Below are 12,458 nucleotides of genomic sequence, written 5' to 3'. Positions count from 1 at the left end.
GCAATGGGCCTATATATAGGGATCAGTACTGAAACCCGGTACTAAAATGACCCCGGTGCTAAATTATGAAAGACCGTAGTATCAGTAAGATCAGACGCTATCGGTTCTGCTTTCGGTACTGGAGAAAAAAATAAAAATAAATGTACTATGTTTTCGTGCACATTTTATCTCACCAAACATTTCTCTTTTGCAATAATATTAAGACGATTGTGTGTGAGATCTGCAAAATCTCTCATGCGTGCCCCATAGGCTGTCTGTCACACAACAACAACGAGCGCGTCCCACGCACACACATAATAGCACGAAAACTCTCGCTTAATACAAAGAGTGATGATGGCAGATAGAGCAAAACGTTAAAAAATGTGGTTATACTTTACTAGAGTTGATGCAGACAACGTTCGTTGTCATACAGGTAATTGCAATAAGATGTTTGCATGTAAGGGCGGAAACACAAGCAATCTCTGTTAAAGCATCTTTCAAAAGTGTATTACGTGCAGACAAAAACACTCAGGGCCCTATTTTAACGATCTAAGCGCATTGTCTAAAGCGCACAGCGCAACGTCTAAATGGGCGTGTCCGAATCCACTTTTGCTAATTTAACGACGGGAAAAATGGTTTTTGCGCCGAGCGCATGGTCGAAAAGGGTAGGTCCTATTGTAATGGGAGTATTTTGGGCGTAACGTGCAATAAACCAATGAGAGTCACAGCTCTCATCCCCTTTAAAAGCCAGTTGCGCTGGCGTTATGTCTAATCCCTATTTAGATGACGGACTTTGTAAACTGAAAAACTAAGCGGAGGAAGAAGATTCCCAGTTTAAGATTAATGTTAAATAATTGTGTTGTTTTTCACTTGTATTGAAATTTTTATTTTTTTATTAAAACCTTTAAAACCTGTTTTCTTTTAGTCATGGAAGTAAAAAGCAGGCTTCTAATTGCTTTAAATGTATGGCTATCCAATATCATCAAAAAATAATTTACAAGTATATAAGATAAGGTTTGTACTCTAAAAATACTTTATTTGTAACAAACAGGAGATAAAGAATTTACAAACGGCTCTCCTCACGTTTCAGCACTTTGGACAGCGTTTTTTTTAGCAAAGAGTTTTTTTAAGCATTACTTAAAAATGTTTCTCATCTCACCATATCCGCAGGTACAGAGTCATCATATACAATAAATCCGTGAGGTAGCATTAAAAAAAACATTTAAAAACAGACGCATTTGTTCAAAGCAAAGCATTTATTTACTTACCAGGTGAAGCAGCTCTTTGCGCCTTCTAACGTCTCATAATTAGTCCTCATTTATGTCCAAGAGACTCAATAATAATCTTTTACATTCAATCCTTTAATCTTTCATATTTAAAAGCATTTTTGTGCTGCTGCGCATTCATGTACCTTGTGATAAGCAAACCCGCGTTGTCCTTCCGTGTATAGGCGCATTTTACTAATGCGCTCTTTAAATAACATAAAACACATTGCGCCATTGACTTTAGACTTTAGACCAGGTTTTTGTTGGTCAATGGCGTAGTCTATTTTAGTTGCCTCAAAATAGCAACGCGCCAACAATGCGCCTGAACACACCTCATTTTCAGACCAGAACGCCCATGGGCGCAAAAGGGGGCGCAAATGCATTTGCTATTTAAACAACGCGGCGCTAAACGTGAAAATTAGGGTGGAAACTAGCGAAAGACACTTGCGTCGCGCATTGCGCTGCATTGCGCCGGGTGTAAGATAGAGCCCTCAGTCTTTCAAGGTGCCAGCCTCAGAAGTCTGCGAAGAGAACTGAAATGAGACGGTCAAACCCTTGGAGGACCCATAATTTGCGTCACCTTAACTTAATCATGTGAACATAGGTTCATGATCAAATGATAAAATTGGGCAAAGTACCGCTAAGAATACCTTTAAAGTACCGGACTGTTAAGCAGTATCGGTAAGTGTAGTAATACCGTTAAAACCTTAACCATCCCTACCTACATACAGCTCGTTTAAACTGTATTAAAGGTTCTCTAAGCGAATTCACGCGTTTTAGACCATAAAACATTTTTTACATACAACAAACATCTCCTCACTATCTGCTTGCTTCCTGTCCGCTGATCAAACTGTAAAAAAAGCGATCTCAGTAGACAGCCCAGCCTCAACAAACTGCAATAATAACAAACTGGCCAAACCTACACCAGAAACCATAACAAAGTATTCTTACCAATAAACGCCAAGAAGGATTTGGGGGTTGGGTTTGGGCGCGTTCATGAAAGCACGGAAGGGAGGGGGGAGGATTTAACTACGCTCAGTTTGTTTGAAAACACATTTCAAAAATAAACACACAGATTCGCTTAGAATGCCTTTAAGTAGCCGTATATTCATTGGGCCCTATTTTAACGATCTGAAACGCAAGTACGAAGCGCAAAGCGCAAGTGAGTTTGTGGGCGGATCTTGGGTGCTGTTGCTATTTTCCCCGGCGTGAGAAATAACTCTTGCGGCGGGTGCAAATCAATAAGGGGTTGGTCTGAAGTAGGTTCATTATTCATGTGTGTTGTGGGCGTAACGTCAAATAAACCAATCAGAACGCTATCCAACATTCCCTTTAAACGCAAGGGCGCAAGTTCCATGGCGGGTTGCTATTATTATGACGGATTTACCAGGCATACGCCAGGAGCGGCTTACAGCCGAGGAGACCCCCGTTCTTGTAAGAGCAGTCAAAGACAGAGAAGCTGTTTTGTATGGGGATAGGAGAAACCCGCCCAAATCAGCATAGGTTAAACAGGCGTGAGAGGAAATAGCCACAGTCTCATCAGCTGGCATCCCCATCGTTGCGCCAAAAGACGGGGAATCCCAAGCTTGCCAGCATAAATCGGGCACGCCGTGTAACGGGAGGTGGATCTGCCTCTACACAGACGCCAGCAGAGGACATCGCTGCGTCCACCCTTACCGCTGAAAGGGTTTGGGGGCTTTGAAATCAGACCGAAGAAACGCCAGCAAGATCCAACCCCAAAGTACTCTTACAAATCAAGTTCATATACATTAAGGTTTCTTATGAAAACATTTTAATTATTATTTACATAACATAAACGTAATACAGCCACACAACAAACTTATGAAAATATTTTAATCGTTATTTGCATGAGAATTCTTTAAATAAAAACTATCACCACAATGCTCACCACTATGATTTCCCTTATCTCGTGTATTAATATTTTTTAGTGTAACAATTTATGATTTGCAAAAATAACTGTTGCATCTGTGTAGATTAGATAAGCAAAGTGTATGCGCGTTGTGCACGCTATACATTATGGTCAAGCATGCGCCCTTAAAATAATATAATGAACAACGTGCGATAAGGGATTTGTGAAAAAAACGGAGGGGGCATGTTTTCATAGGCGTCGATTCCGGTGACGGTGGGTACCCACCATATTTCGTCATTAGTCATTTTGTACCCACCACTAATTTTAACTTTTTTGACTGTTTTCAGTGGTTATGAAGAGCAATGTGAGAGAGAAATTTGATAATCATTGTCCGACCTAACAAAAATCCATAATAATATTATTATTATTATTATTATTTATAGTTCTAATTAAAATATTTCTAATATTCAGAAATGCGCTCTCCGCTCACGAGCTCTGATCGGAAAAAACCTGAACCTCACTGTCTGCTGAACTTGCACAGAAACATCAAAATATAACCAGCCTTTAAAAATGGTTTTAAAACTAAACATTTAGACTATTTTCGCACAAATTATGAGCTTATTGACGATTTTTTATAATTCTTGACATAATGCATCTCTGTCCACAGCACATTTCAAAACATTTTAATTCATAAAAATAAATCATGAGAACATGAACTCATCACTGCATTTGCAGGAATTGTAAAAAAAAAATTCTTATTAACTCATGAAGCAGCCTAACACAATATTTTTACCCTAATAGCTTATCTTTCCCCACACATATGAACGGTGATCATGCACAACGAAAAAACACGCAAGAAATAAATCTTGAATGGCAAAACTAAATGGCACAACGTAGTGTCAACTTAAACATAAATATGAACAATGTATTGATTGCAAAGTTAAACCATTACAGTAGAAACAGTTTTACTGCTGCTTTTAAAGTGATAACGTTAATTTTACACCGCAATGCTGAGCTACAGTAAAAAAGATAGAAAAGACCATTCTCAGTGGTGTGACTGGGACACTAACTCTGCTTGTCATCATAAACAGATAATCAGATTTTTATGTTTATTCTCGCATTATTATTATGCTGAATAATATGGTGCTGAATATGCTGCCTTACTTCGTTTCGACACACAGCTCCACAACCATGTCGCAAGTGTTGATACTATTACTCATGAGGTGTAACCAGAGCCATAAATAAACAGAGTTGTGCCACTGGAAGTCCAGAAGCTCGGCCGTCACATGATTCACGGAGACTTCAGTTAGTTCCTTGAAGCCCATAGTGAGCCATTGAAAAACATTGAGTTAGAGGCAAATAGCTGGGATTTTTCTTAATTTATAGTCAAGAAACGCATTTTTTTTTACAATATTTAATATCACATCAAAATGTGAAGGTAGTATTGTTATGTAGTTATATAACAATGTTTTTTGACAAATTAAATCCACCAATATAGGAACATTTGTATGGTCATCTGCTGGTTTGTGGCTTGTTAATATGTTTTACGCTGCCTTTAGAAACTTTAAAGCTTTAAAATGCATCACAATGTGTACTAATGTAAGTTTATAATGTTTATGCCTGTTAATAATATTATTAACAGGCATAAACATTATATATACAAAGTGAATGTGCTGTGTATGTAACTCATACTGGTTTAATTTATAAATATACAAAGCACAACATTAAAAAAAAGACTTACAAAGTACTTTGTTTAATTTATTATAAATTATAATAATATTTCTGGCTTAGTGTAATTTTCTTTTTGTTGTTAATATAAACATCTGATGGGAAATAACATCATCATCACTTTAAATGATTACTAATCTCTTAACTATGTAAGTATACATTTGACAAGTTATTAATAAATTAATTTATTTTAGTTAATTTATTAACCAGCAAAACCACAGTGTCAAAAACACTCCACCCATACATTTGATTCATATGTATTGCTAACATACAATCTTATTTGTCAAGTGTAACAACAGTTTCTAAAACAGGTACAGGTTGCTCTAGATACCTGATATTGGACCAGTGATTAGGCTCGTTACAGGAGGGTAAGTAATTAAGGCACACTAGGACACAGATAATAAGTAGAAACGACTGAGATGTATTTTTGTTAGTGCAAAATAATACTGGAAACAAATGTAACACAATCACAAAAATAATAAAATGAAACAAATGAAATAATTGTTCTGTTGTTCTTCTTTTATCTTTGAGCTCTGTTAACTATTTAAATAGTTTCTCTTCTATTTGCTTCTAGTTATTTTATTTATATTTAAGTTGTTTAGTTTCTATTTTGGTTTATAGATACTTAGTTTCGCTAATTTTCAGTTTAATAAGAGCTTTTCTTATATTTGGGTTTTAGTGTTTTCCTGTTCAACCTTTTATATTTTACTCATAGAAAAGATTTACCCAAATAAAACAATTCAAATAAAGAAAAGTACATCATCAAAAGTACATCATCACAATAGCTCAATTAGAAACAGTTTAACTCTTTGAACAATCAAGCAATATCAGTCAATATCTTTCTGTGTATGAATGTTCTTTTGTCATCCGAATGAAAAGATATGTTGGTGTATGCAAAAGTCCTTTAGTGTAGATGAGAACTGTGTTTCAACAGTCAGTAGTGCAAAGAAATCAATGAAGGAAAGTCTGATTTCCCTCCGATCAGAATATACACAATGAAATGAATTCCACCTGATCAGTAGTAAACACTAATCCAAGGGTTTGCAAAGGATTTCTCCGTCTGCAGTTCTCTCAAATCAACAGTTCGGTTGGGAGGCTCGCCATCACGGTATATGAAGGGTTTGATCCAATCGCACAAAAAACTGACCAAATCCGGGGGGTTTCATACACTTTTATACCCGCATTGGATTTTACAGGGGTTCTCAATCAGGAATCATCCGCGACAATATCAATAATCACGTTCTCAGATTCACTTTGGTGTTTCTCTCGCGATCAGCAATGCATGCGTGTCCATAGACATCATATAGGTAGACGCCCTATCGACCGCTACTGCCTACTGGCGCGGTGAGATATGGGGCCGCCATCTTAGATCGGTCACCCGCTCCACTCAGTGTAATCTGTATGACTGGTGGATTGAGCTATCAGCGCATTTAATTAATCATATCTCAGTGAATACCGAACAGATTTTCACGCGGGTTTTTTTGCTGCAAAGGTCATTCATGGAGCTATGATACAGGACACATGGTTCGGCGTATTTTAACCCCTTATGTGCCGCAAATCCCGTTTGAGTGGGGGTGACAATGTGATGTACATCTTTAAATGAATATTTCTCTGGGATTCTTTGGGCTAGAAACCTAATCTTGGTCTTGTTTTAAAGAAGACAATTTAGGGGTTTTTCACAAATGAGTTAGAACGTAAAAATATTAAATATAAATATTTTTATAGCCGTTTACCTTTATTTTAATATATCAAATTATGCACTAACATATTAATTTATAAATAAAATTACATAAAAGTTAATGTTTCACACAATAAATAATGTTAACATGAAGCAATATGTCTCAAGTAGTTGTGATCCAAATCACAAAAAAATTATGTTTGGGTCACAATTTTAATGCTTTTACCAACAACTGCCACTAGATTTTGCCACATACTCTTGTACTCTTGTATACTCACAAACTAATAAATTACTGTCACCGCAATATTATTCATGCAAAAAGATTTTGAAATATTAAAACTACATTCTGAGAGCTTTCCGGTGATATATAGCTTGCCATGATTTTTTAGGTTTAGAGTAGGGTTTTAGTGTTATATGCAAAAACAAATTTGGCCTACCTGTGGGCCCGTAACATTTTTAGAAACTGACTCTCACTGTGTCATAATTTTCCCCAAATGGTAATGAAATATGAAAATTATACTATTTGAGCTTTCCAAAAATATATAGTTTGTCAATATTTAGGTTTAGAATCTTAGTGTTACCAACACTAATGTGGACAGCGCCACTTAATGTTGGAATGAATGAATATTCACTAAACAGTAATAAAATATTCTGATTAAGATATAAAGTGAGTCCAAAATCAAAATATGTGGTGTAGGACATAAGATATTTTATAAATCACACACTATAAATATGACAAAGATGCAGAAACAGATAGTTGCAATAAAATAAGACTTTTTAACATGGTGAAGAAACAATTTAAAATGATTTGTAAACCCCCCCCCACACACACGCGCGCGCACGCACGCACGCGCACACACACACACCCCCCTGAAAGAGGACTGTTTTCCAGAGCTTCTTTCCCGTGCTCCCTTTCTGTAGTTCAAGAGAGGTGAGTTTGGCAACATGACTGGTGCAGTAAACATAGCCTAGCGAACGTTAGCTGGCTACAATTTCAGTACAGTAAAATCAATAAGCTGGCTCTTTCTCAATTTTCTGGTAATATTCTATTCACAAAATACAACCAATAGTACCGCGATGTTAAAAAGTACTTGTGAAAATAATCCTCCGGGCTCTATTTGCGATCGTCCGCCGATTAGAACAGGAAAATGCTCCACAGTGCTCTGACATCTTATCTGCTGCCATACAACGAAACTAGGAGAACGACCGGTTTAAGATGGCCGCCGTATTTCTCAGTCCCCAGCGGCCAATAGGGCATCTAGTCCTCTATATGATATCTATGTGCGTGTCTCTCAGTGCTCTGCGTCTCACGTCTATTGGCGCTTTTCCATTGCATAGTACCCCACGGTTTAGTTTAGTTTGGGTCGGGTCAGTTTACTTTTGGGAGCTTTTCCATTGGGTGCAGTACGTAGTACCCGATACTTTTTTTCGTACCACCTCGTTTGGGGTTCCAAGCGACCCGAGCTGATACCAAACGTGACGCGAAAACACTGTAGATCACTGATTGGTCTGAGAGAATCGTCACGTCATCGCTATAATGTAAATATTAGCTTTAGCTTACTGCTAGCTAGCGCTGTCTCAAGCAAACATGTTCTTATCTGTGTTCTGCTATAAGTTTCCAAACACCCTTTTAGCGATGAAAAACATCCGCAGGTTGAGAATCCGGGACACCATAACAGTTTTTTGCAGACTTGCAGTTTGTGGCGGCACATTCGCGACGTGCACGTCCGCATTATATATGCTTATATGCAACTTGAATGAGGCTCAGCGGAGCGCCGTCGACTGACGCCACGGGTCGGGTGTTTGAACAGAAACTGTCATGTGAGACAGAGGTAGTTATAAACGCGATGTGCAAACATCTATTTGTGGTGGCCAATTTTAATTTTGTGGCAGACTGAGAAATAAATGAATGTATGGGAATGTACAACAACGCTCTCACGTGTATGATGTCACAGCAGTAGGCAGCGTAAATATAACGACACGCCTATAATCCCTATAATCCCTATAAAACTCGATGGAAAAGCTAACCACGCCAAAGTGAGGTGAGCTGACCCGACCCAAACTAAACTAAACCGTGGGGTACTATGCAATGGAAAAGCGCCATGAGATATCACACGCAGTCTCGGCTTAGACTGATTACATCACTTAAGCATTTAGTCATTTTTAATCAATTTATTATTTTATCATTTTAAACTACAATGACTTTAATCAGCTTTTTGTTTAATACTTTTAGCATTTTATTAGAATTAAAATTATTTGAAAATTATATTATTTTCTCTCTGTTTCATATATTGCTGAATTCTAACCTGTGTTACACAAGCGTATTAAGTCTTAAAACTTGTATTAAGTTCAACACATTCAATCTTTCTAATGCAACTCTATGGAGCTGACTGTGACTACAGGGAACTCTGGAGAGACTCCGTGGTCCGCCATTGCTGTAAAAAAAAAAAAAACGTTCCATTGGAGTCAACAGAGTTGACATAACTCTCTATCTATATGGCTCTGGGTGTAACCGGATGTGTAACCAATCAGATAGCGCCGTGGGTGGGACATTGAGCAAGTCTGCAGAGTGGTGAATACAGAGAGGCTGCGCGGCAGCTGTAGAGCCAGCCAAAGTAGCACAATTTAAAATAAAATTGACTTTAATCAAACCACGGATCCGTGATAAGTTTTATGTTCCGTCTCACCACTAGTGTAGTAGCACTGATCATTTTGAGGGGGGGGGGGGGAATTTACCCCCACCGGGGATAAAAATTATTAAGCAGAGGCAGGGATACATTGACCAGAAACGGGGAATCCCACGCATTTCTTTGGCAAATCGCACCCTGGATGTAATTGAGTAAGAAAGTGGAAAATAATCTTAAATATACTTCAAGTTTGACATAACACAAAGAGATTGAGTGTATTCAGCTTTTATTTTGTTTCAAAAGGTTTTCGATGGGTTCATTATTCAGTTGAGTTGCTGAAACAAACCATTTGGACGTGGTGAGTTTATTTAATGTAAATATAAATGTTTAAATGATAAAACGACACCAGCAAAGCAAATGTTTATGTTATTTTTGTTATACAAATGTTGTATTTTATATATTTGAGTGATATAAATCAATGTTAAGCTGTTTACACGTGCAGTGGTGTAGCCAACGCATGTGTACCTGTAACGCACGTGTCTGCAAAAGTAAATGCAATACATTTTTAATGCTGTAACAAATTATTTGTAATTTATTAACTAAACTGTAAAATAATACTTTCCAAAAGTATATGCTGGTAAAATTTTGTTGATATAATATGCCTAAAAAGTGGATGTATGTAAACAATACTCTATTATGATTATATTAATGTTATCTACTGGATTGTAGTAACATGTAAAAAATATGACTGCTTACTAAATACTGTCCTGCTTTTTTTTTGAGTTAAGAGTTTCATTGATGGCGAGTTAACCCAGTCGAATTCTAGAAGGAAAGAAGAGGAAATTCATCTAATCCATTCAAGGTTTATTTCATCTTCAAAATAAAAAGCACTTTGAGTTTTCAACTGTTCTACAATTTAGTGGACACCAGTAAATACTTACCTCTGGAACTGAGAACTGATCAGTATTAAGAACTGCCCTAGTTGGAACTGTATTGAAGTGGATGGTATTTTACCATTGCTGTTCTAACTAGTATTTTACTGAAAATAAATCTGATATTAGTCAAGGTTGAAAAAAGGAGTGCAATTTTCCTTTCAAGGAAAATGCCTATAAAAACAAGGGGGAAATGTTTATAAACAAATTACTTACTTCACAAGCAGTCTCTTGTCATTCATCAGTATTAACCCCTACCTCCCTAGACAAACTAAGTATCTTCTATATTCATTGCCAGTGAATCAGTCTATTAATCTATCTATCTAATACATCCATAAGAGTACACTTTATATGTTCTGTAACACTGAAGGCCCCGTTACGTATTGTTCATTGTTAGTTGATGATAACTAATGCATTAACTAATACAACCTTACTGTAATGTGTTACCCAAATAAACAAATAATTTGGCAGTTGTGACAAGTAAACTCTGCTTGTGGTCTGATAGACTGACTTCAGTATGAAGGTCATGGCTTTGACTTAATGTTTAGCTTGAATGCTTTAAATCATCATCTGCAAATCTAGTGACATTGAATTACGAAAAAATGTGTGCTGGCTAAAAAGTACAATTATTTTAGTGCATTGTTGCAAATGTCTGACCTTGCCAGTGATGCTTGTAGTCGCAGGTACGGGACAAGGCAATCATCATGGCACTGTAGAGAGGTAGGACTATGGCACAGAGACGCCAACTGCGGCCACGTCCAGCATCTGTAAAGCACTGTAGCTTTCCCGCTAAGTAGAAAGAGGTAAAACCCAGGCCAGAGAAAGCAACTAAGACAACAGATGAGAGAAAAGAAGAAACTAGGTAAAAAGGCATAGTTTCATAAAAAATAATAGTTATTACTGTACTAGATTCAAGTGCAACCAGATAGAATAAAATCCAACAATGTAACCTAGAAATAAAGCTTACACAAATAAAACTGGGGTTTTAATAAACTAAATGATCTAATCAGATGTAACAAACACATACGAGAACAATTAGGATGGGGCATGTGACATCAAATTCTCTGATCGTGGAGGCAATGTAGTGATGGTTGGGGTTAGGATTAAGTTTGGGATTAGTTTAATGACAGTACATTCTTTAACCCTCTGGGGTCCGACCATTTTGGGACACTGCCAGAGGTTCTGACATTTAGTCTTTTTTCAGTTCCTTTAAACATATTAATGGCAAGTAGGGCTGGGCGATATGACCAAAAAAAATATCGAGAAAATGTTTTCCATATCAGTCGATATCGATAATTATCATGATAAATAACAAATCTTTACTCCTGTCAAATTTAAAGGCAGATTTTTGCTCCTGAATGAAAATGGTAAAAACCAGACAGTTAATTATGGTTTTAAACTACTTTTTATTCAGAACATGACAAATACAAAAACTAAAATCTTGTTTTAATGCATCTGTATTAAATGTAAATCTATTTGTTATGAAATCAACACATTTCTGACACAAAAGCAGCAGACTACTGTCCCTTTAAGACCCAAGACAGACTGCTTTAAGTTTCAACATACTGAGTAACAGCTGTTTATGTTCACTTAAACAAGAAAGAAAACTTAGTTCAGTGATCACGCGTGTGTTATACATATACGAGCTATACACGCTGATAAATGGATGTCAAGACTGTCACGTTGCTGTGGGAGCGCACATACCCAAACACTATATTCACTGCAGTGGTGGATCTGCTGCTTTTCCTCAGTTTCCTGAATTTGTGAATGTCCTGTAAATATACTTTTAAAGCTGGGCGGACGTGTGCGTGCGCAAGGCGGACGCTGAATGAAAGTAAAGTATACTGCACGCACCTGTGTCTGCTGTGTTTGACGAACCCTGTTTGCGCGTCCAACATTACACACAAGAAAATGTTTCCGCGCATTTGGATTCCGTGATTCCGTCCGCGTTATCCGCATCGCGAAAATCATAGGTCTCTACTAATAAATGAATAACTTGCCTCATCTTCCACTCCTTCAAGTCTGACTGTCACTGTGATTGTAAACCAAGAGCGCGTGCCGCATCCGGAAGTTCTCGCGCAACATTACGCACAGTGCTTAAACATTATCGATCACTTATCGAACTGTCCTTATCGTTTTATCGAAAAAGTTTATATCGGTAAAATTATCGTTATCGAATTATCGCCCAGCCCTAATGGCAAGTGTCTCATAACAGCACAAACTGGGCTAAAATATTATATGAGCTATATGTATGTACATGTTTGTGATTTTGAGAGAAAAATGTTTATGCGTTGTTTTTAAAAAAGTAACATTTTTAAGTCACTGATTTAAGTCCACAAAACCCATACTAAACAACTTTTCTAAACAGGATCTAGTAGT

At 37.2% G+C, this 12,458-nt stretch overlaps 1 protein-coding gene and 1 long non-coding RNA gene across 3 annotated transcripts in view; one reads left to right on the top strand and one right to left on the bottom strand.

The window, feature by feature from the left end:
• The window catches only part of plpp4 (phospholipid phosphatase 4), a 220,873-nt gene that overhangs the window by 31,874 nt on the left and 176,541 nt on the right, over nt 1-12,458 (bottom strand). The window contains exon 6 of one of the 2 annotated variants that reach the window (XM_065249199.1): nt 10,737-10,907. The exons of the other annotated variant lie outside the window; for it this stretch is intronic. Within the exon in view, the coding sequence (XP_065105271.1) occupies nt 10,737-10,907 (171 nt within the window). The remainder of the gene's footprint in view (nt 1-10,736; nt 10,908-12,458) is intronic. 2 annotated transcript variants of the gene reach the window in all.
• Nucleotides 9,107-10,414, top strand: LOC135730126 (uncharacterized). The gene is made up of 3 exons (XR_010525891.1): nt 9,107-9,359; nt 9,451-9,505; nt 9,931-10,414. It is a non-coding gene; the product is annotated as an uncharacterized lncRNA (long non-coding RNA).

Source organism: Paramisgurnus dabryanus, chromosome 20, assembly GCF_030506205.2.
Source record: "Paramisgurnus dabryanus chromosome 20, PD_genome_1.1, whole genome shotgun sequence".
Classification (NCBI taxonomy): domain Eukaryota; kingdom Metazoa; phylum Chordata; class Actinopteri; order Cypriniformes; family Cobitidae; genus Paramisgurnus; species Paramisgurnus dabryanus.
Note: the sequence above shows the minus strand (reverse complement) of the source record. Positions and strands in the feature narration are given on the sequence as shown.